The sequence below is a fragment of the Gavia stellata genome, chromosome 8 (assembly GCF_030936135.1).
Source record: "Gavia stellata isolate bGavSte3 chromosome 8, bGavSte3.hap2, whole genome shotgun sequence".
Lineage (NCBI taxonomy): Eukaryota > Metazoa > Chordata > Aves > Gaviiformes > Gaviidae > Gavia > Gavia stellata.
Window position 1 is genome coordinate 31,623,790 of NC_082601.1, and position 24,848 is coordinate 31,648,637.

At 40.1% G+C, this 24,848-nt stretch overlaps 2 protein-coding genes across 2 annotated transcripts; one reads left to right on the top strand and one right to left on the bottom strand.

Annotated features, from left to right (window-relative positions):
- Positions 1-6,375: 6,375 nt before the first annotated feature.
- Positions 6,376-13,830, bottom strand: MAIP1 (matrix AAA peptidase interacting protein 1). The gene is made up of 5 exons (XM_059820625.1): positions 13,501-13,830; positions 12,037-12,108; positions 10,131-10,257; positions 8,981-9,131; positions 6,376-7,140 (listed from the first exon to the last, which is right to left on the bottom strand). The coding sequence occupies exons 1-5, from the start codon at positions 13,828-13,830 to the stop codon at positions 7,062-7,064; spliced, it is 759 nt and encodes a 252-aa protein (XP_059676608.1). The 3' UTR covers positions 6,376-7,061.
- A 331-nt stretch (positions 13,831-14,161) lies between these two features.
- On the top strand, positions 14,162-23,788 carry TYW5 (tRNA-yW synthesizing protein 5). Its single transcript, XM_059820648.1, has 8 exons — positions 14,162-14,248; positions 15,251-15,405; positions 18,446-18,515; positions 19,403-19,447; positions 19,968-20,105; positions 21,007-21,094; positions 21,623-21,739; positions 23,474-23,788. Exons 1-8 carry the CDS (start codon positions 14,162-14,164, stop codon positions 23,728-23,730), a joined length of 957 nt encoding a protein of 318 aa, XP_059676631.1. The 3' UTR covers positions 23,731-23,788.
- The last annotated feature ends 1,060 nt before the right edge of the window (positions 23,789-24,848 follow it).

Sequence of the window (24,848 nt, forward strand, 5' to 3'; positions counted from 1 at the left end):
GTGTGAAAGTAAATAAGTAGAAAAGCAAGAAGGCCATTTGACTGCAGAATGAATATATCAGTCTCACAAGAAGGCATTGACGGCTGCTAAAGACAAATAACCTGGGGTCTTGCAAACAAAGGGTTCAGCAGATGTGTCTTCACATTTTAAAGTCTTCAGAAGACTTCCCTCACAACTGAGGCAAGTCACTGTAAATCCTCTAGACCTAGTTTCTTTCTGATAACATAGAGATTACCTTACTTTTGACACACAATCAAGACAAATTCTATTGCCTATTTAGGTTGCCAATATGCTAGTAAAAAGGAGAATTTCTTGTAGGATTCTGAGGTGATGTCCTGACAAGAGAATTTCTGAGAAAAATTAATACTCACCTACCTTTTAGCAGGGATTAGCAGCTAGAGAACAACATCTACTCAGAACACTGACCTTCTCACAATGTTTTTATTTTGCTCAGTTTTTCTAAACTTACTTCCATTTCAGGGCTGTTACAGTTTCTGCTCTAAAGAGTCAGAATACATGCAGCTTCCTCTTCATAAGAATCTTGCATTACCATTAACCTTTGACCCCCTTCCTCTCTCTACTTCTGCTATTATAACTTCATAGATTTCGCCAGGAGCCATTAGAGCACTTCAGCAGATCTCCAGTATAATGCAGGCACTAATTTTCACCTAGCTACCCCTGCCGAAATCCATATCCTTCAGTGAAATGAAAGCAAGACATTAAATTGTACACTGCAGGAGACCCTGCAGCACAAGCTGTACACAGGAACACTGTACAGGCAGAAAACTGTGCAAAATACGCTGGAAGTATATATGAATATACCCCAAACTATTATTTATATTTATCAGTTTTCATCTTATAAAATGATATACACACACAAAAAATAACACCACAAGTAATGACCCTGTTTGGCTGTACTGCAGGTAAGAAGCTTGAAGGTCGTCAAACAGCATAACACCACCAGCAAGCACAAAAACTGACACTTTGATAGACCCGTAGGTTTTAACAAGGCTACCCACATATTCAAATTGTACCACTGAAGCTTCAGTCTCCAGACTTAGCAGCTGGTACTTAAGTTATGGATGCTGCACTTGCCAAGTGAAAGTTCAGAAGAGAGGGATTATCAAGGCATTTCCCTCCCTCCCCTTTTCATTCCTGATTGTTAGGGATGCGCCAGCTGCTAATTAGTGTAAGGCAGAGACAGCCTGTAGCTGGCTCTGATTTACTACAGCTTTACCTGGGCAGCCTCTCCCATGCCTCCCCAATCAGACCATGAAATTTCTGCAAACTTAAGGTTGGACTTCAGTTCTGATCTTGGAAACTCAGCTCCTTCCCTCATACACAAATCAGAGTAAAAGTATAGCATGTTATGTAAAAAGGTTACTGTCAACTGCAAAATATAATTTAGAGGAACATTCAAGTCACCACCTATTTCCCTATATGTGCCAAATCTCCCATGTCCTTGAGGCAAAGGGCTGCATCCTTGGTGAAAATGCCATCTCCTCTGCCAGGTGCAACAGTAGCAAATCAGCGATAGATTTCCAATGCCAAAAAAAACAGATTTGTTCATGTGGACAATCTTGCCCTAACAGCCTGACACTACTGTGATCTGACCTTGCTCACACATGCACCTTGCTTTGCTTGTCCTGCTCCTTTCCCTCATAGATCCTGAGCAGTACAGTACCAAGCTCACTATCAAAAGTCTTGTTCTGTGACAGCAGAGGAGTGAGGAAATGGCACAGAAGAGAAACTACATAAACTACAACGTGTCTAATTTTAGCTTGCCTCTATTTCTTACAGAGTGACTTCAAAGGCAGCAAAAAAGTTGTACTCAGTCTGCTCCCATTAAAATCCATGACAGTTTCCCCATCAACTTCAATAGGAGAACCTTATATTAGGAAAAGCATACATCACTGAATTGAGACAAAATACAGGTAAGAGACAAAGCTGTGTCAAAGTAGGTGTTTTCAATAGTCCTGTAGATATACATACTCAGTCTCCATCCTATTTGGCAGTACTGCAGAAACCCAAAAGAACAGCACCTCAGCAACAGAAAAAAAAAGGTAAAAGACAAGGAGGGAAACCCCTATGACTTACCACGGTCAGTACTCACTGTGCAGCTCCAATTGGCCCACCTGCCTTTCCCTTAGAAGACCAAAAGCACAGCTACATAGGCAATACTTGCTTTTTCAACAGCTGAATACCTCTTCCTGTGCCCACACACAGTCCAATGCTTAGAGACCAACTGTCACACCCACATGCGAGAAAGAGATAAAACTGAAAACACTTCCCACTACATACACTTGTATCCCACCTCATATAAGCTGGGAGCCATCATGTGACTACTGCCTGTGGGGGGAAATGTCAAAGGCCCCCACCTGCAGCCAATGAGGCACATGGGGCAGAAAACAAGTTTAGCCACACCACACAACTAAAAGGAGAGGCACAGGACTTGTGAAGTTTTGAAGCAGTATGATCACCATTGTGACAAACAATATGACTTTTACAACAAACAGCTTTCCAGCCATGAGACCTGAGAATAAATAACTAAATATAACCTGAAGTGAAGGTAAGGTCAAGAGTGAACATGCCTTAAAAACTAGAGAAAGTTGAATGCAGCCCCCAAATTAATCAGACAATGCTGGGACAGGAGGGAAAGGAACCAAAATCAACATGGTAAACATACTTTAAAATGTGAATACAAAACTAAGGTTTGCTACCGACAGACACTAAGGTGCCTGTGTGAATTCACATGTAGAACTCAACTTTCCCATATTAAGAACACTGTTAAATTGCCAGTTTAAAATGGGTAGGCACTGCAGAGAGAACACAAGACATTATCGTTGACTCTATGAAAGCCAGTAAGAATATCAAGACCTTTTAATAAGACAAGTCTGAATGATTTAAATAGCACTTAAATAAGAATCAATGCCTCTACCATTTTATTCTTTATTCCTCTTACACTCATTAATGTCAGTCACTTCCCAGCTACAATAGCTTTGTGGCCAAGGCCACCTACTGGTGAGTGCAAATTAATGGGGTTTTTGTTGGCCAGATTTAATTAGTGCTTGTCAAGATTTAGACACATGCATTGAAGCTGTGCCAAGCAGCTGTTTACAGCTGAGCAATGTCAGTAATTAGTAAACATGACCACAGTTTTGGATGAACAAATAAATAAATAAAGGCTTCCCAAACTCCACATGAACCTCAAGAAATACGATTTCACCCAGGGGAGAAGAATGTGGTACTTTGAATCTCCACCCCCAGGTTAAGCATAGTCCAGACACCTTGTGACCTCACTGTTCTGTGTAACATGAATCAGAAATGTCAGCATTACTAACAGAGATATGAATTTTACCCTAAAAATCACTACCAGACCTGGTAACATTGTTTTCAAGAATTACTGGGGTCTGAATGAAGAAGTTTGCAGGCTAAAATTGCAAATATTTTAGATCGGTATGTATGGGAATTTACAGGCTGTACACCGTAATTACAACTGTACTTGCCCTTCTGACTTAAAACAACAAAAATGGAAGTCAGGCAAGGAGAGGGAAGGGAAATAAGGCACACCCAAATCCTTACATACTGTGATTTCTAAGGTGATGTCTGAGACAAATCAGCAAGATAATCTGGTAGCACTAGCATGCTGTGACACAGAGATCCCCACATCGTTCTAGTGTTCAGCATCATTACTCCTAAATCATTAAGATGTTCTTCCTTTAGCTCTTTTTAAAAATTCGGTAACACAAGTTAGTATTTTTTAGAGTAAGGTGGTGTGCTGGTTTTGGCTGGGATAGAGTTAATTTTCTTCATAGTAGCTGGTATGGGGCTATCTTTTGGATTTGTGCTGAGAACAGTGTTGATACACAGGGATGTTTTAGCTATTGCTGAGCAGTGCTTACACAGAGTCAAGGCCTTTTCTGCTTCTCACACCACTCCACCAGTGAGTAGGCTGGGGGTGCACAAGAAGCTGGGAGGGGACACAGCCGGGACAGCTGACCCCAACTGACCAAAGAGATATTCCATAGCATATGATGTCATGCCCAGTATATAAACCACAAGGAAAGCTGGCCAGGGGACTGCTGCTTGGGCTGGGCATCAATTGGAGGGTGGTAAACAATTTCATTTGCATCACTTGTCTGTCTTGTTTGTTTGTTGTTGTTTTTATTTTTCTTTTCATTACATTTTTTATTATCATTATTATTTTATTTCATTTCATTTATTAAACTGTTCTTATCTCAACCCACGAGCTTTCTCACTTTTACTTTTCTGATTCTCTCCCCCATCCCGCTGGGGCAGGGCAGGAGTGAGCGAGTGGCTGTGTGGTGCTTAGTTGCCAGCTGGGTTTAAACCATGACAGGTGTTTGAACGGTACCACTGGAAATCCCCAAATTCTCCTCCATCTTTGCCTTTAATTCTTAGACTAAGATGAAGCAAACTTAACCCCTTACTCACCCTTTTTGCCATGAGAATTTGGGACAACCCTTCTAGTATATAGAAATGTATTCAGCAGGAGCTAGCTTGGAGACACTAAATACATTTATCTTAGATAATAGGAGGTTTGGGTAGATATGTTTGGGTGGTAACGTCAAAACTCTTTAAGTTCCTGTTTTGCCTGAACAAGTGACATGGAAGAAAAGTATTTCCACAAGAGAAAATGTGGATGCCCTAAGATGACAAATGCCTTTCACTGACATTTGCTTCAGTCTGATTAATTCCTATGACAATCACATTTATAACAGAGAATTTATGGATGGCAGGTAAAAAAGAGGCAATGCTTCCTGTAAACTTCAATGCCCTCTTCTTGAAGATGTACATTTGTCCATTCCTTCCAAGTTGGGTTTGGGGTTGTTTTGTGGGTTTTTTTTTGGGTGGGGTGGTGGTGTTTTTTTCTGAAGACAATATTAGACTGTAAATCGAGTTTAATTACACCAGTTTTATTCGCTGTGGAAGCAAACCACTTTCCAGTACTGTAAGCTTAGTAATTTATGTGCCTTTCAGATTTATTTTTGCTGCAAGAAGGCCATGGGTAGTTCTGCATCTGATGGAGATATCTCAGCTCCAGGGTAATTTTAAAAATGAAGATTAGAGGAGAAAAAACCCCAAACATCCAACAGCCACCCCCAGCAACCCACAAGACAAACACAACTTCGAAAGAATAAAATGGCACATGTAAATTTCCAATCACATATTTTTTTTTTTTTCAGCAAAACTGTTAGCATCCATTTGGAGTGTGTTCTTATCAAGTCACAATTTTATAGTGAACAAAAAATTTTTCATTATTAGTCATACAGAAGGGTCTACTCTGCCTTTGCTTCCAAAAATGGAGCCTTTGCTTCCAAAAACGGAGCACTCACTAGTAAAAGGGCAATCCCTCATCAGTCATAACAGCCTTTTTGATATATCCAATCAAACAAAAATGATACTAATAAACAAAATTAAAAATTAAGATATACCAGCATTTCTAGATAGACCTCTGTTACTTTAGCTTGAAAGCAGACACTCCTGAATATAAAGATGGCTTCATGGGCTTTTGCCTTCTTTTGCTCCATAATAATGACTTCTCTTCTTAAGTGCATCTGCACACTTCACTAGTGTTCTGCTTGTTTCTCCTGTTACTATGTTAAATATGGCTGATGGCAGCTTCTTGCAGCACATCATTCAGTGGCCAAACTGGACATGCTACTATTTAGCATCACTCCAGCAAACAGCCCACAGAATAATAAACATTTTTCGCTTTGCCTCAAACTTATCCAGACTGACTGCATACAAAATGGCGATATATAATTTTAAATACAGAATTTTGTTTCTCTGCTGAAGACAAGGCTGTCATCACCGAACTTTGTCCAGAGGACAAATCACAAATTCTCCATTATAAGCCCAGGCTGCTGCCACTAAGGCAGAGCAAAATACCATTATTATTTTGCCAAGATTTGATATAAAAACATGTTCATTAAAGCTTTAAACAGTCTTCTCATTAAATCACTGCATCAAAAGAGCTGAACTACGGAAATTTCAATTCATACTTTTCAATCACAACTACTGTGAATCACAGTAATTATATATATTTTACACTTTCAAAACACTGCACGGATCTCTACAACATGCCTGGGTAGAAAGTTAGCTTTATCTTTAAAGCTGAGAAAGAGGACAAAAAAACTGTTATGATGATCTCCTGTTGACCTGCATATAAAAATCGCAGGCTACTTACACCAGGGATCTCATGTTCCAGAAACAGAGATAATCTGAGAATTGGGAAATTGTTAAGTTGCAACATCTAATTTTAATTATTTGCTCATTTCTTCAACAAGCATTTCAAACAGAGGAGTTCATTTAGTTTCACTGTCAGGTCCTCTTTTAAATTCATGTTTTCGACTGATTTTTCTTTCATAAACCTCTAAACTTGGAATTGCTTGTATGTTATTGAATTGAAAGGAATGTTGTTTTTATTTTTCAAAATATATATATCTTTGATCCATTTTCCCAGTGCAATGCTAAAAGATTTTTCTTACTCCAAACCTGTACCAAATACTGATAATGGCTCTAGCTTTCTTAATCTCAAATATATTCAAAAGCAAGATTACCTCAAAATGAACTGCTGAGGCTAGACAATCTAAGAAGTCCATCTACCTCTATTTCATCTTCCATATTATTCAGTTATATATTGTACAGTCCCTAGGGAAAAAAGAAACATATGAAAATAACTCAGAAGAGCCACCATCCATGAAAGTGTTGTTTATCTTCAAGTAGTATCATTTCTTCTCAGAATGTAAGAAGTCGACATACCCGTAAGATCAGCCTGTGTGAAACTGTGCTGTGTAAACGGCTTGGATGAGCATTAGTACTAATTAAACTTGTACTAGCCTGTTCCAGCAAAAAGGCTTTATTGCAATCCTATAGTATAGTGTGAGTTTCAGAAACAGTTTGGGGAGATCAAACATACAAAATTCATCCCTCTTTTGGAGGAGAAGGCAGGAAGGGAAAGAAGAGACCAAAAAAAAGCCTGATATTTGTTACATCAGAACATTTACAAAGGTACATAAAAAAACTGTAGAAGGCATTTATTCTAATAGTCTTGGATGTTCAATCCGTGTAATTGTCCAGTCTGGTTTTGCTCCTTCTGTAAATTCCCTTTGGAACCTGGAAAAGGAAAGACAGTAAGTGAAGAATTTAAAACTTACTTGATCCTTGAAGAGCTACTAACACCAACAGGAAATCATGAAGAAGTATTTTACTTTGAAGTGATTCCTGTAAAAGCTCCTTAGACTCTGACACTTACGCCCCAAAACGGAAGATCAAAATTAATTCTATAGTAAGAATCAAAGTGCACTGACTTCAGAGTGTTTTGGTTCAGATCCCACAGACAGGATCAAGCAGCAACAGTAAAGACCCTGATATCAAGAAAGCACTCAGTTTTCATAGCAGTAACTATGAATACAGCTTTGTGGCAGACCTTCATCTCTAAATAAAGGGTTTCATTTAATGGGATTAACTGCATTGTAAAGGGAAATCACATGTTATGCATTCTGCCTGAAAATTTTTCATTTTTACTTAACTGTACTTTAAAAAGTAATATATTTTCAGAAGTAGATCAAAGATCAAGCTAACAGTAGTACTGAATCTCCCTGAAAGAAAATTCTGCAGTTGTTGAAAGAAAAATGAAAACATCCGTTCCTATTTTCAAAGAATCTTCCTCTTCCTTTTGTAGTCATGAATGCCTCTCTCCCTGAGCATGTCAGTTTTGACTGCTTGTCATCTAAAGATAAGTCTGAGCTTCAAGATGGATATTCATGCCCCCAAGTAACCTGCATGTTGTGGACAAGAGCAGTATAACCTCTTTGCTTTGCAATTACATGCAAAGCCACTCCTGGAAACTGTCTTCTCCAGACACCCAAATACTTAACGCTAGGCTTCCAAGGCCTGTAGCATCTTTGTCCATTTGAGTTTAGGTTAGCACTGTAAATAGCAGAAGGAATGCATACTTGCAAAGATCTCTCTTGCTGGGGATTAGGAACAGATATTCAGGGCTTTAATGGGAGGCTCTTGAGGTTAATGGAGCCTCAGAAGCCTCCAACTCTAAAAAAGATGCTGAATTCGGCTAAGGTATGGTTCCACAAAAATCCATCCAGGCAAAAAGCACTGGTGTCCTCAGAGTGCTTCCTTTGTTTCCGAGCTCCTGATCATCTAGGCTCCATAGTCTCTCCATTTCAAATGCGGGTGTAGAAGTCATTGATTATATTGCATTTCTCTCACAAAAATCCTCACTTTTTCCAACTTCTGAGAATGTTATTTTCAGTAAATTTTGCCAACTGTGCAGATATTTCTGCACTGCTCTGAGATCAGTACACTAAAACAGACATTACAAGCATTTCTATGGAAATCCATCTACCTAAGGTGTGCTTTGAGGGCTTGGATGAGAGTGGCATGAATTATCTGAACACCATTTGATGCCTGCTTTGTTCTGCCTTTCTGCAGAAAGCATTTGGCTAAAAAATTTCCTCTTTCATGAGCTACTTTTTCAGCTCATTGCTGTTCTGACTTCTGTGCAGGAAGTGACAAGTCAACAGCACCGCGCTTGGCTGCTTGGTTTGACTGCACTGCTGTTAGCTGTACTGCAAGAAATGGGAAACAAGGACTGATAATTGGCCTATTTCCTGAAAGCTGCAGCAGTATAGGAAAGGATCAGAAACATCATTCAATGACCCAACTATTGCTCTTCCTGACAGAGAAAGAATTTCCATTAATCTCAACTCAGAAGCAAGGTAATAACATAATGACTTTAAGGGGTCATTTGGCCCTAGAATAAAAACTGGAAAGCTGGATGAGAACTAACTGAGATTAGAATCAAGGTAAATTAAAACATACCAAGTTCTGCACTGGCACAGTGTGAATGCTTTCAGTTCCCAAACTGCTTTCCACACAGCTAGCCCATGTACGTGAAGGAAAGAAAAAAAAAAAAAAAAAGGACAAGTAAACTTACTCATAGTTTGCTGTTAAAAGATGTCTTTTTTCTTTCGTGCCTTCATCTCCAAACACAATCTGGAAAACTTTGGTTTCACCTGGTACTTCATCAGGTAGGTTAGCACCATTCAAATACCAGAAACGCATCAGAATACTAACAAACTTCCTCCCTGTTGGAAATAAATCAAAGCATAAGGTAGATCTCATTTTTCTCATTGGTCAAATACTCCTATTTGCTATCTAGCATATATTCTAGTGAAACCCTGGAAGGGCAGCTGACTTCAGCCATAAAGAATGCATGATAGAATAATGAACAATAAAGATATTTAAAGCCATATTCATGCTGTTTAGCAACAATAAAAATACATTCTGTAGAAAGGTATGTATTTTATCATGAGTGTTGCATGACATCGTACATAATCAAACCATATGAAGAAAAGATGGTTACCCCAAGGTCCAAAGCTGACTACTGATACTACAAAAGTATGTAGAGTAGTTGAACCTCAGGAGCAAACTAAGAGGAAAAAAAAATTCCCTATCCCCCAAAACAGGAATAAAGCTCACTGGGTCTGACAACTTGAAATGCTCACTGGAAGACTCATGGTTAGACTACAAACCATCTCGACTGTGTCTGACAGTGAACTGAGCACATATTGCTGGTATTTAACCAAAACAAAAACTTGTTTGAGCTCATCATCACTAGCTTAAAAAAAAAAATAATCAAGTCGTCCTAGAACAAAGTATATTCCACAAAAGCAGAATAGAGATGAAGACAGCAAATTTTATTTCATTATCCAGCCTTCACTACTCTTTTTGGAAGATATATTTCCATTCCTGAAGCAACAGCTTTCTGCAAATAGTAAAATAATTGTTTTTGAGTGGTTTGAGATTGCTAAGGACTAATAGTATAAAAATCTGAAATTACAAAAGAAGAGGAATGAGCAAGACCTAAACAGAAGTCAAAACAGTACCGTGACTTATTAACAATAATCTCTCAGGTTCCAGTTTAAAAGGAAACCAGGGAATTATATATAGATGAACTATAAACAGAAGAGCAAGGAATGAGAAACAGTACTCAAAACCACATCTGTAAGGAGAATGCCTGCTTAATAGCAAAACCAGGAAATAAGACTGCCCACTGCTGAAATGTTTTAGAATTCTAAACATACCATCATCATCATAGTAAATGCGAACATCTCCTTCTGTTGTGTACATGATTGCATCAATGTCAGCTGCTAAAGCATCCCTGTGGTTGTCAGGGAGCAAAGAAATCTTTTCCTTCAGCACCTGAAGTACCTAAATTCAGAAAAACTGTCAGTTTTTCATTAGGAAATTTAAGTTACAGTCTTTTCTACTGCAGTTAATAAATGAGCTGTATCACCAAAACGTTTGTATAACATATACAACAGTGGAAGTGAAAAAGCACTGGGAAGTTTGGGCACTCTCAAACCCTAATTCAGTGATATTAAAGATCCATTTGATGTTCAAACCAATGAAAACAAAGTATTTTAAAAAACTTTTAGAAAAGGTACCCTCAAATCAGAAGTTGCAAAGCAAGACACGTAAGCCTAGAAAACACCAGTTAAGCTTGTTTCCACAATCATACTTACACTCTGCCTTCTCACTGATGATTTCTCACTATGTGTATATTCCTTAGCTTTTGATTCAATAATTTCTTAGTTATCTTTCACAAATTTCTTTGAAAATTGGTTCCATTACCCTTAAGTTTATCTTTGTCATTTTGTGATCCACATTCCCATTAGAAAAAGTTTAAACACATGCAAATCAGAAAAGACTGAAAAATCATTGCTCTGGGACTTAAGTTCCATACCCCATTCACATCCATAGTATTTGAGTGTCCTAAGACCGACACAGCTGTGTTAAGTAGAAAAAGGGTGTGGTGCATGAACTGAACAGAGGCATCACCTCAAACACCACATGAGAAAGGCACGTCACAAGGAAGGATGAAGCTGTGCAGCACTTATTTTTAACTCATACTCAGTTTTTAGCCTAACCTGAATTGCCATTTTTGAATAACAAACAAATCCAGAGGTCACATGGAAGCAAGAAGCGATCTTCACTATAAGACGTTGGTTTCTCGTACATTTTGCCGGTATAAAATTCACTGGCCAAAGCAACAACAAAGTAGTGTGGTACCACAGCCTCATCCACTACATGCTCTGGTTACATGAGGTCTCTGGATCAATGTTATCCCAATCGCCTGAAGAATTTAAGATGAGCAGAGGAAGAGGAGATGCTCTTTCAAAACAACTATAAGAAACAAACTCACATTTTATTGCTATCTCTGCTCAGAGAGAGGAGGCAAGATTGTCCAGTGGGGATGCACTAGAACTGCACCAAAATTTTTGCTGCAAAGGCATGGGTGGCAATAGGGCAGGCCAAGCTGACATCCAGTTACAAGGCAGACATAGACCTCAAGTATCTCCTCCACTTGACTCTGATGCATCTGCTACCTCCGTCCCCTGGGAAGGCCAAGACAACTTCAGCAATTAAAAATTCATAAAAACACAGAACACACAGCACTGATGTTTAACTAGCCAGGTCAGCCATATCCCTGAGACCATGACACAAGACTGAGGCCTTCCAGCCAAACCTAGTAATTAGCTGTATGATCTGCTTGCAGGTGGGAATGTATTAGTGCAGCAGGGATGAGCACAAACCAGTTCCTTTCTTCATCGGAATTCTGGTGCACAGACCAAAAGTGTCAACTACCTGCCTACACCGACAGCAGTACGCAATTCCGCCTGCCATCCAGAACCCACCGCCTTTCAATCCTTTCTGGTACACAGCAATCTTTTTGGCAATTGGTCCTTATGCTCAATGGCAAGATTTTTTTTTTTTTTTAAATTTTTTTTAAATACAGTAACTTTAAATTAAGTTTCACGCCTTGAAATTAAACATAAAAAAGCTGCAGGACAGAAACTGCCCTTCTGCATTATGCTGTTTTTCCCAGACTAAAACAAACTGGCAGTATTTGTAGATAATGACAGGCTGAACGCATGTTGCTTCATAATGGAAAATCAATTGCTAGAATAAGAGATGGAAAGCTTTTACCTCTGCTGATACAAGTTCATCCAGCAGGTCAAGTTTACGCTGAGACAGCAGCTTTGAAACAACAGAAAAGGCCTACAAAAAAAAAAAAGGAGAGAGAGAGATGAACAAATAACACTAGGTTGGCTTATTTTTCAGACAAATCCATCACTATGCAAGAAGCTACCCAAATATTCCATGATCTAAGATTTCAATGTTTGCAGAGTATATCACCACTGAAATGGAAGCCCTCCAGCGTTAGAAGAGTGATTTCATGAACTGATAAAAACATAAGGTTTCTTTTCAGTCTCTCATCTGAAGCATCAAAAAGCACCTTTTGATAACAGGCAAATGAACGCACAGCTTAATTAAAAAAGCATTACAGTAATGTATATAACTTGTTTTTACTCTCTTTTTGATAATTCAAACAGTCTATGTCTTTCCCTGTAAATAGTTTGTTCCCCTTCCCCTTTTCCCAGTTCAAATCCTGGTTTCAGTCAAAACAGAAGCTCCAGTTTATAAAATTTCTTTATAAATCTGGTTTAGTCTCTAAACTTCAGGAAACTCAACTCCCCTTTTCCCCTCAATTTTGCAGGCATAGTTACATACAATAATGCCTCTACATATTTAAATAGCGTACTTGTGAAATGCTGACAGCGTGTTTAGGACTCCACAGCAAGTAAAACCAAACAAAAATAACAGGGCAAGGTAAAACAGGTGGTTCTGCACGCACCAACTAATTTGGTGTAGGGTTTTTTTATCTCTCTTGAATTGATCTTAAACATTTTAATATTCTGTCCCCTACCACCTGGTGTGTTGTTTTGGGTCGGGGTTTCTTTTGTTTAAATTAAATATAATAACTTAAGTTTCACAGCAGATAACTGAAATTTTTACATGATCAGCTCCGAGATCACTGCCTCTTTGACACATTCTGCTGAGAAAGCTTATTGGGTTCATAAATTCGGAGAAACAAATACGTGCACCTGCTCTACGTCTGCCTAAGCGTTGCCATTTTAGGAAAACCAGCTAAGCGGAGATACGTTTCCCCTTAAAGTCTCTAAAACACCTGGAAGCACCTTTCTTCATAGTGCTTAGGGGGACGGCTAAACCAGCTCCTTTTAATTCTGGAATACGGGAAGAGAAAACAAGAAAAGTCTGAAGAAGAGCGCACCTCCGATTATTCTCACTTCCTCCAGAAGTGAGGCACTTGGAGCCAAAAGCGGGGAACTCCATCTGTTTCACGCACGAGTTTCGGAGAACCGAGAGAACGGAGGCGCTTACGACGTCCACGGGTGGAGTTAAACCCGGGCACCGGCAGCCCCCTCGGCAGGCTCAGCGGGGCCGCCCCGAGGTGCCGCCGGCGGGCCGAGGCGCAGCCAGCACGGCTCGGGCACCCCTCCCCTCGGGCAGGCAGACAGGCCCTTCCCGCCTGCCTGAGGCACCGCCCCGGGCCGGCTGACCGAGCCCCGCCGCCCGTTCGGCGCTCACCTGCTTGGCCCCCCGCGTGAACTCCTCGATGCTGAACTCCTGGTCGAAGTAGAGGCGGATGAGGAGGTAGTAGAAGCGGGTGCGGAGCCAGGCGAAGGGGCTGGTGATCCTCACCACCACCACCACCCGCCGCTGCGGACCCTCGGCCTCGGGCCCCTGCCCGGCGGTGCTGGCGAACCCCGCGGAGGGCCGGAGCGGGCGGAGCCCGGCCAGCGGCAGCGGCAGGGCCAAGGCGGCGGCGGGCGGCGGCGGCGGGACCCAAGCCGCCCCCGGCGCCGCGAGCGCGCGCGCGAGCCAGCGGCCGCGGCCAGGAGCCGCGCGCAGCGCCATGATGCCCAGTGTGGGTCCCGCCCCCCGCCCCGCCCTGTCCTGTCCGGTCAGGGCGCCCGCTCCGCGGGAAACAGAGGCGCCGCCGCCGGTTCCCCCAGGGCGCGGCGTCCTCCGGAGGCAGTGGAGGTCCGGGTGACCGGCGGTTCTGGATCGCGCTGGCTCAGAGGAGCGCGCAGTCTTCCCCAGGACCCCCACTCCCGGCGAAGGGAGAAATCCGCTGGTTCCCCGGCCCTTGCCTCGCGGGAGGACGCAGGGAACGTTTCTGCGCGAGATCTTCTTTCCGGGGGGCAGTGGAGGGAGGCGGACGCGGGTCACCGGCGCGGAAGCGGCCATGGAGCGGCGGCAGCAGGCGGTGGTGCCGGTGGCGCGGCTGGCCGGGGTCACGCGGGAGCAGTTCCTGCAAGACATCTACCCCCGGGTACGGCTCCGCTGCTCTCGCCTCGGCGCGCCCGAGCGGCCCGGAGCCGCTCCGCAGCCGCGCGGGGGAGGGTGGGGTGCCGCGGCCGCGGTGGGCCCGGGGCAGCTGCCCGAGCTGGCCTCGCGCAGGCTGGGTGTTGTGAGCGGGGGCCTCACTGGAGCGGGCTGGGTCCCTGCGGGGAGACAAGGGAAGACAGAAGATTGCCTGTGACACCTCCTCGCCTGGCAGAGCCAGCGCTGACAAACCGCAGGGTTTGGGTTTATGTGTTTCATAAAAGGTATCGTGATCCGTTAAATTGAATGCGAGCTTCGCAGCAAGGAGCTTCTACAGACAAATCTTTCCTGAGCTGCTGAAAAGCTCTGGCAGCTGATCTCTCTGTCAGTTCGTTTTCTTTGACAGTGGTTAAAAGAAGTGTGATTGCTGTTTTTGTTGCTTTGTCATCGCTGCATCCTTTTTTCTGCAAGGTCCCGATTCAAAGCACAAGTGTCTTTCTACGGCTTTTTTTTGTGTGCGCTGGGTCAAACCTGTTTGTGGTTGTCAGCCTCAAGGAGCCTTAATAGAAGTGGAAAGAACTTCTTTAGTGAGAACATATAGCACCACCAAAGCTCACAGTCTATACTTTAACTGTACAGTCTTTTGTCTGTTTTCTGCTAAGCTCTGGCTAGAACAACTAAAGCTATTCCTTAGCCTGGCTAGATTCCTCAATGGCCCCAGCACAAAGTGAGTGTTAAAATTGTCCTTGCCTCTCTGTATTCTTCCTTATCCTGCTAGGAAAGAGGATATGGTAAACAGAGAAACAGTCCCACGATTTACTGCATTTTGTTGCAACATTCAGCATTCTGATTTACTTTGTTTATTTGTGAACAGATCAATTGTGACTTCGTGTAGTGGGTCTCAGTATTCAACTGACTTGTTTGTGTACTTCATTTGAAAAACAAATTCTGATTTTTTTCCACTGGATGCTACGATCATTTCACTGTTGAATTTTCTTTTGTTCCTTAGAGAAAGCCAGTAGTGCTGAAAGGAATGGAACTGGGCACTTGCACAACCAAATGGACAGTGGATTACTTGAGCCAAGCCGAAGGATCTAAAGAAGTAAAGATTCATGTTTCTGCGGTGCCACAGATGGATTTCCTCAGTAAGAACTTTGTGTATAGGTACTTCATTCCAAGGCCTCTTGTATTTTAAAGGCATGTGCTTGTAACGTTCAGACATACGGTGCATCTGTTTGAAGCTGAGGGTGAGAATATGAAGCTACTTTGTGAAAACCTTAAATTGCGTATCAAAGTGCTGTCCTTGATTTCCCCCTCTTCTTTTCATTGCATAAATATCTCAACACCCTGAATAAATACTTACAAGGTGAAAGGAGGGGCCAAACAGGGCCTTAAAAGGATGGCATGAAGTGTTATAAAAGTATTTTGACAGAACACTCTTACAGGAAATTTGAGCCTGGCATTTGCTGGTATTAATAAAAAAAAAAAAACAAACCACCAAAACACCCTTGATACTAGATGATATGCTATTTCGTTCTAATTATACGGTGCGTTTTCAATGTTATTGAATAGTGCTAGTTTCTGACTCGCCATGTGTCTAAACCTCTTTGAATGCTGGCATGCGGCAGGCATGCTGTTCCACTCTGGAAGGATGTTACTAATTAAACCCAAGCTCCTTTCAAAGTTAGCATGTGCAGTTCTCAGAATGTTCAAACTACTGGATACCACATGTTTCACCAGCTCTTTAATCTTGATGTGGGTCACATAAACTCTTGATCTCCTCTGAAGTTCCTCTCGTGTAGCTGCCAAACATTTTGTCAGAGTTCATCTGATCTCAGTCATTGTGGTGTTCTTCAAGGGAAAATGCCTTTACTTTAGTTGTCGTTTGTTTTCCCTAAGTGGGAACAAGATGTGTTCAGTCTGTTAAACTTTTAAGAAGGCAGAAGCATATGCTGTAAGTGTAAACAAGCTACAAGTTTCTGTGAGTGGAGCCTGTTGTTCAAGGGGAAAAACACCTTATAATCATGCTATATTCTGCTCACTGCATAATGAACTTTTGACTCTTTGAAATTAGGTCGTACTTGAATGACTTTGCCTTATCTCCGCATTTCCTTTTCCCTGCTCTGTTTTGTTTCTCTTTATAATACCTCTTACTGTGAGTTCACGTACAGTTGATCTGGCCTGCTAGTTTTAGCAGGTTTGTAGACAGCCATATGGAGGTGCTCTGATGGTGCTTCATTATAGCAGGTGTTACGACTTTCACCTACTTCACTTGAAATTCAGGAAGCTTTGACGCTTTCCACAGCAAGCCCCGCATTCTAATATGAAGGGAGAATAAGTAGATCTAAAAGAATAGAAACACTGAGGACTTAACATGCAGTTCCTTGATTTTAAACTGATGCACGTGAGTAGTACTGCAGTCCTGTTTTAAGTTGCATGCTCCTACCTGTGTTGGTTCTGGAACTCATTCAGCCACATTACGATGTGCTGCAGAAATCTGAATGTTTTTCTGCTGTTTTAGCTTTGCTAGCAGGTTCACCATGAGGTTAAATGAGTGCCAGTGCTAGCATAAGGGAGGACATGGGATGATTAGGGTAGACAGCAAGGGCAGACCTGTGGCAGCACCAGCATGCATCAGTTGTCCTGGAGCTGTGCTGTCACTTTCTTCAGTAGAAAATGTAAGTGGGCATGATCTAACAGTTCAGCTGAAGTCAGAGAGTTGGTTTTTGTTTGTTTGTTTTTCCATTGACTTCAGTGGTTGTTGTATTTGACTATTACAAACAAGCCTAAAATGTTTAGAGAAGTGGTCCAAGTACTGTCAGATGCAGGTCACATTCTGGTAGAAGGGATAACAGCATCAGAAAAAATTTTGCTTGAGGATAGTTTCTTCTTAACCCTGGGTAGTTAGTGGTTGCTCTGAAATTTGATGTTTACATGCAATATATTAGTTATCCAGTGACTCTCAATGTGAGATGGTGAGTTGAATGAACATAACATTGAATTCATAACATAATATTAATAACAATGAGTACATGTCCTATTACTGCTTGTGCTTGGTTTGTCATTCAGCTATCAACTGATGCCAAAATCTGTAATCGTCATGAAAAGTTCCCATTATTTAAATAAACATGTAACACATTCATTGACTTCAGAGGGACAGGCTGTAATGCCCAGTGATTCTTTTTGAATCTTCTGAAGCTGTGTTTAATAAATTCAAGGAAAACTGTGAAGAAACACTTGAAAATACCAAGATTCCTGTGTTTTGTTCAGCTGAGGTAGCACATATTTAAAAAAAATGAGATAACTGCAATAAATTTTATAGATCTACAAATGAAGGCAGGTATCTGTGTTCATGCACAAATTCATAGCAGAAAATGCATAGATATAAACATATGTATATCACCTGCAGTAGTTTTATTGATGCTGAGCTTTTTTCTATAAAAATGTACAGTAAATAAGCCTAAAATGACACACTGTTAAATAAATAGTTAAATAAATAGTCTAAGCAAGTATTGTCAGGTCTTGGCCACAGTTTGAGTCTAATTTGACTGTGAAGAAGTTTCTTGCACTGTGACTCAAACCATTCAGACCTCTTAAGCTCAATAGGGGATCTTATTGAAGTGTATAAATAGCTGATGGATGGAGTAAAGAAGATGGAGCCGGATTCTTCTTAGTGGTCCATGGTGACAGGACAAGAGGCAATGGGCACAAGTTGAAATACAGGAAATTCTGTTAAACTAGTTAAAAAAAACCCACCCTCTTTTACAGTGAAGGTGGTCAAACAATGGAACAGGTTGCCCAGAGAGGTTATGGAGTCTCCATCCTTGGAGATATGCAAAACCCAACTGGACGCTGTCTTGGGCAATCTGCTGTAGTTGACCCTACTCTTGGCAAAGGGGTTGCACTGGAGGATCTCCAGAGGTGCCTTCCAGCCTCAGCAATTACATGATTCTGTTTGGATATACATTGGAACAATTTACTAAAGCAGAAAGGTTAGTAAGTGTAGGATTTCTGTCTCAGTAGAACTCTTCAAACACCCACTGCAAACACTGATTAATCACCATGTTAAAAAAAAAAAAAAAGCAGCATATTGCATCTTCAGTTATACTAGATATGGTAAGATAGTTTATAATTTTAAACCTGGCATTTAGACCATGTGTTGTTACATTGATTCATTGTATAAATTTAAATATTTATATTTCAGAACTCTGCCTTTTGATGTATTTGTACGAAGAGCAGCTGAAGTAAAACACAAGGAGTACTTTCTTTCTGAGGTAACTTCCTTAGTGTCACATTTCTTCTGTCGGTTATTTTGCCAGTATATGGAGAGGAAAATGATGAATTGTAATTTAAAGTCTTAGTCCAGCAAAGCACTTGATCTTAGATTTAACTGTTTTGTGTGGCTTGGAGCCAAGGGAAAAAATGTGGGGAGAAGTAATTTTTCTCGGAAGTTTTTTTGTATGTGTACAGTGTGGTTAACTTCAGTCATTCTGTTTCTGTTGACAAAAACTGCTTACATGAGCAAAAATTCCAGCATAAAATTTAGAAATCAAACCTTGCTTTAGAATAATAACTGTATCATTTATGTGTTTTTCAAGAAAATGTCATGAAGATATTTTAGAGTTTGATTACATCTGCTATCAAAATACAAATACAGATTTATTGTAATTTCTGAGTAGCAAATGTGTGGCTATCTTTACGTATCAGTGTTCAAACTAGGGATTTTTCAGACAACTCTGATTAGGAAGCAAACGGTTTTGAATGCAGACATGCTTTTCACCTTTTATGCTACGTAGGATGCTGTAAGTTTCAAAGACAATTGAAATAGCTTCCTGCATCAGCGTTCTGAAGAACTTGAATTGTAATCTGCATTTGCTTTGAATCCATTCAGTAACAGGAATGCTGAAGCAGTTGAGAAGTCTCCCCCACTTTACTCTTCTACTGTCAATTAGTGTATTTTTCCCATTTCTTGAGATGAACAGCAGGGAGCAGTAGAGTAAAGGCAGTATAACAAAGTAGTTGAATTTGTAAATGCCATTTATTTGTACCATATTTTAATTAAGCCCTGCATTAGATTAATGAGGAAATACAGGCTCTTTAAGTGCGTTTGTAATTCTTATTAAAAAACCCCAATACAATTCACTTTTTGTGTTCTCTTCAGGATGAAAAGTACTATTTGCGATCAGTGGGTGAAGATGCTAGGAAGGTGAGTTACTTGAGATTACAGTTCTAATATAGTGAAGTCGCAGTTTAGGAATATTTTTAAAAGCCTGTTGTCATCTGCTGGCTGTGTAGTACAGGCATACAACTTGTTTATGGTCACTTGGCCTGTGAATCTAACTGGATTTAGGTCAGAATATTTAACCCTAAGTGTCTAAAATAGTTGCTGTTATATGAGAGCTTAGCTGATCACTGAAGAGTACATTCCTCACCTCCCATTCTTTAGCTTTTGTTGTAAACTAATATAAAAGGATTTCTGATGATCTCTTATTCAGTGTGATTTCTAGCAGACATGGTTCAAAGCAGCTCTCTGGCTGTTCTTACTAATATCATTGACCTAGTCAACACTGAAAGGGTGACCACCAAAAAGCATTGCTATTTTCAGCTGTTCGCCAATGCTAAAGTTCTAGCCCTGTGTTTCATAGGATGGGAAATGATAGTGAAGTGCTGCCTTACTTTAATGTGCAAATATGGTTCTGTAAAGAGTTACGTCCTTTTTGTTTCAGGATATTGCAGATGTCAGAAAGCAGTTTCCTATTTTGGCAGAAGATATTCAGATTCCAGAGTATTTTGAGAAGGAACAGTTTTTCTCTAGCGTCTTCCGCATCAGCTCAGCTGGATTACAGTTATGGACACATTATGATGTAGGTAATACATGTGTTTAGCATAAAATGTTGCAGATGGCGTTATGGAGTTGAGATATTAAGGTGCAAATCTCTGACAAAGATCAGTTAATGACAAACTTCACATATTTTGAAATAGTGAAATTAATCACATTCAGTGGTACAGTGAATTTTAAATAGATGTATTGTGTGGGCATAATATCTTACTGTTTTTATGTCTGATTCCATACTTGTAAGATTAAATGATGTTTGATTTCTTTCCCTTATTTTTTTTTTTACTGTGTTTCAGTTAAAAATCTGAAACACAGTAACTTTCAACGTTTGTGTCTTCAAGGTTACCTTCATTTTTTTTTATTATTCTAATGGCCAAATTGTTGGTAATTGTACAATAATTTTGGCAGTCTGTTGCTGCAATGCAGTAGATTCCAAATAAGATTATCTTCTAACATTGTGCAATGTAATTCTGAATAAATGTATTTATAAGAAAAATAGGTTTTTGCATTATAAATAGGAAAAAGTATCCTTTATCAATAGAAAGTCAGCAAAATGAGGTAGGAGTAACACTGAAAAAGAAAAGGAATCCCAAATAAATTTTGCTGGTTTATATGTCTAAAGTATGGTGTGTCTTTGTGTTTTAAGATAGAAGAACTTGATTCCTATTTAAGGAAAAACACAAAGATGTTGGAAAGCAATATTGTGTTTCCAGATACACCTTTTGTCAAGAATGGGCAGCTAAGGGGATAAAGGAACTCACATTCTTGAGTTTTTTAGATTAATAATGTGGAAGCTCTTTTAGCTAATTCTTAACATATGAAGGTTTTAATAATTCCCTCTTTTAAGCTGATGATATTTTAGATTAGTTGCGGGCTATGTATTCATTCTTAACTGTTGGCTGACATCTCTCTTACTATGCTTATTCCAGGTAATGGATAACTTCTTAATCCAAGTAACAGGGAAAAAACGAGTTGTTTTGTTTAGTCCTCAAGATGCATCGTATTTATATTTGTCAGGTATGCATGTCATATATATCTAGTTTAGAGTTTGGTGATTGTAGTTGCCTTTCTAGCTCACAAGTGTTGCTGTAGAAAAAAATCACTAACGGACAGCTTGATGTAAAAGAAGCAATTTGGTCCCTTAACTCTGATCCTGTTCTCTTTAGTCAAAGCTAAGCATTTTAGTGGGGCAGGTTGGGAAATTTGCAAAGGAGCACAGCAGCTTTGCCTGGTTCTGTTTTCAGCAGCTAACTGTGGAGGAGTAGAGTTTTCTGTCTGGATTCAAAATGGTGTTTTACATGTCAGGGAAAGTGTCTTTTAGCATTAATAAGCTTGCAGTTACAGGAGAAATACAGACAACAGGAGAACATGTCTCTTCAGTAAATGAGGAGCGCCATCAGGATTGCTTGGTTTTTAGTAGAGTTACAGAACAATAAACCAGTATTAAATTTGACTGAAGAACTGCCATTTCCAGCAATGTGATAATACTTTGTTACTGTTGGAAGAGTATGAACCTTTGTTCATTACTTCTGAACACTTTCCTAGGTACTAAGTCAGAGGTGCTGGATGTGGATAACCCAGACTTAGAGAAGTATCCCCTTTTTGTGAAAGCCAAGCGCTATCAATGTTTTCTGGAAGCAGGAGATGTATTATTTATTCCAGGTAAATAAACAAATAGTTCCTGACCATGTTGTGTTTTTAAACAGTTTTGTTTGCAGTTTCTCATTTCTAGGGATGGTAAGAGGTTAAAGCATTTCTGTGTTTTAAGTAGGAGCATCTAAAGACATTGGCAAAACTTGCCTACTTTTTCCAACTGTACTAATTAGCCTAATAAAAGGTATTATTTTATCTACCTACAGATCTTACCTTCCCTCAAAATTACACTGTATGCTTCTGAATTTGTGTCTTAATAGATCGGCACTATAGAATCAACTTGTGAAATCTGAAATTACTTCAGTGACCTGAGTTTTCTAATGACAGAATTTGAGTGAAGTACCATTTCTGTTCTTCTGTAGCTTTGGCACTTAAGAACTGTGAGGCATGTGATTTGATGAGAATTATGGATGGTAGAGTGATTGGACCTTCTAGAAATCTATAATCACCTTTGGGGAATGGGAAGACAAGTCCTAATCATTTTTCTGCACAGGCAGAAAATATAAAGCTGCTTCCTGGGCTCAGATGACAATTCTGGTGATCAGGGAAAGGCATTTGAATTACTCCTATTGAACTACTCCTACTTGTTATTATTTTTTTATTTTAATCCATCATGAGCTTGTGGCAGATACTTACTCTGTTGTTTTTCATATTATCTGGGCAATATAAACAGGCCAGTAAACAAGAAGGCAGGAGGTTTTTAGGAAGTTTTAAAATAGATTCTTAGCTTTGGACTCATTACTTATTTTTGAACTTACCATTTGTGTTTCTTTCTAAAGAAACTTTCGGTTACACTTAGTGAAAGGTATGTCACACTGTTGCTATGTCTGCATACATAATTTCTGTTTTGTTCTATGCAGTACAGATACTAGTTTATCTTTGCCAGTAGGCGTGCTGGTCCAAATGTAAGACATGCTCAGCGCTCTTAAGAATGACTGAGGAGTATAGGGATTTTTGAGCCCCGAGAATGGTGCTAGCTTTGTCAGCATTCTGGAATGCACACCACTGAAAAAATGAGATGTTCTTTGAGAAATGTGTGTGGTTATTATGAAGAAGGTAGAAGCAGCCCCTCTTCCTAACCTGAAAGAAACTTCTTGTTCGTTTCTCAGAATAAGCTTTTCTATGTCTTCAGCACATACAAGCAACTAAGCTGCAACAAGCATGGCATTCAGTCTTTGTCTTATAATTGAAATAGGGTAAATATACCATATTAAACTTACTTTTAAAATGATGATGCAAAAATGTCTTTGCTCCCTTACCACAGCCATGATGATTCAATTGAAAAGCCTCATGACTTTACTATGAAAAGATAAGCAACTTGAATGGGTGACCTGGCTGATGCTGGTGGTTTACATTAATGCTTGGACAACCTGTGCAAGGTTAGGGACTAGATCTATGAAAATAGGTATCTGCATTCAGAGTAGAGATGAGTGAGGTGAACAGGGAAGACGTCTTATTTTCATCTTATGCATGCTAATAGTTTGCTTACATTTGAGTATCTCTTTATACTTCACCAATTGTTACTTTTGTGTGAAGTTATGGATCAACATAAATGTCTTGAAGAACTTCTTAAATTTGGTACAATGCAATATATTCAGGGATGAATATTTATAAACAAACAAAAAATACAGTAGTTGAGGCTTTTCCTCAACTAGATTTAGTTTGGGCAATTCTGACACTTGTTATGAGTCACGTGGAAGTTTCAGATAGTAATTTTCATTTTAGACATTCCTCTTTCTACAGCTTTGTGGTTCCACAATGTAATTTCTGAGGAATTCGGAGTGGCACTGAATGTCTTTTGGAAGCACCTTCCTGCCGAGTCCTATGATAAGAGTGACACTTACGGAAATAAAGATCCCACAGCAGCCTCTAGAGCTATACAGATCTTGGACAGGGCCTTGAAAACACTTGAAGAACTACCTGAGGAATACAGGGATTTTTATGCTCGGAGAATGGTGTTACGCATCCAAGAGAAAGCCTATAGGAATGATTATGGATAAAATAACACATTGTAATTCAGCAAGCTCCTATGAAATTAGAAAATCGTATATTAATATGGAAACTGTCCATGTATACATACATACACTTTCTGTAAGACTAATAAAAACTATGTTGATAAACTTTGTTATAGATTAATGTTTATCTTGTAGACTATTTTCTTGTTTTTCTTCATGTGCAGTGAGTGCACAGTCTGCTTGATCTGGAGGTGGTCTCTCTTCTACAATGAGGCAGTGCCTGCACTTACAACTCTACCTTTTTGATGAACAAAAGTTTTGGTATCTGGGCTGGGCTGGCAGCATGTATGCTTAGAAGTAACTGCACATCTTCCTGAATGCTACCTCATTTACTAAAGTTTAGGAAAGCCATAGTGGTTTCTGAGGAGGTCCAAGAAAGCCATTGGTGGTGGTTGTAACAGTCATGGTTTCTTTTTAAGTAATAGCCTGGTATTAAGTGTAGGGAGTTTCTTCTCCCTCTTGTGGTGAAACTGAGAGTGGGCATGGGAAAAAAGCAAAAGCTAATCATGCAAGGTTAAGCATAGAATTGTGCAGCAGCTTGACCGCAAGGTAAATAATCTACCCCTTTCCCAGCTGAGTAAGATATTGTGCAGTAAACCTTGTTTGTCACTGCCCCAGTGCAGTCTGGCAGCATTGCTGTTTTTGCATCTGTGAAACACTTGCAACTAATGTGCCCACAAATCCATCCAGCTATAGTCCTAGAATCTGAAATAAAGTTCATAGTTCTGGAGTAGATGTGGAATCTATTGGGAGTAGTGTTTGAGATGCGTTATGTTACCATATGAAAGGGGTTGCATTGCACCTTTTGGGATGGAGCCTGTTGTAGAAGCGTTGTAGATGGCTACTTTTCAGCAGATTGCAGTGTTTACAAAAGCCTTGTGAAATACATGGGCATCTCACAGAAAGAATAGGTTGTCATTGTCTGAAATCCCTCTGATGTTATTAGTTGTGCTGTTTGGGGAATGCAGCATTTACCTGACTTAGGTCAGTCTGTTACTTCTAGCGGTGTTTTTTGAGAACTGTAACTTCCCAAAAGCTCTTAGACTAAATAGATATGTAGTGTTAATAAAGTGCTGGAAAAAAACTTTCTCCAGAAGAGAAGG

Bases quoted from the DNA above. Each gene is read 5' to 3' on its own strand.
- MAIP1 (XM_059820625.1), bottom strand. From the start codon at position 13,830: ATGGCGCTGCGCGCGGCTCCTGGCCGCGGCCGCTGGCTCGCGCGCGCG. The intron at 12,109-13,500 runs GTGAGCGCCGAA...TTTTTTTTGTAG, and splicing joins TCACGCGGGGGGCCAAGCAG to GCCTTTTCTGTTGTTTCAAA. The intron at 7,141-8,980 runs GTAAGTTTACTT...TTCCTTTTCCAG, and splicing joins CTTTTAACAGCAAACTATGA to GTTCCAAAGGGAATTTACAG.
- TYW5 (XM_059820648.1), top strand. From the start codon at position 14,162: ATGGAGCGGCGGCAGCAGGCGGTGGTGCCGGTGGCGCGGCTGGCCGGG. The intron at 20,106-21,006 runs GTAGGTAATACA...TGCTTATTCCAG, and splicing joins AGTTATGGACACATTATGAT to GTAATGGATAACTTCTTAAT. The intron at 21,740-23,473 runs GTAAATAAACAA...CTCTTTCTACAG, and splicing joins AGATGTATTATTTATTCCAG to CTTTGTGGTTCCACAATGTA.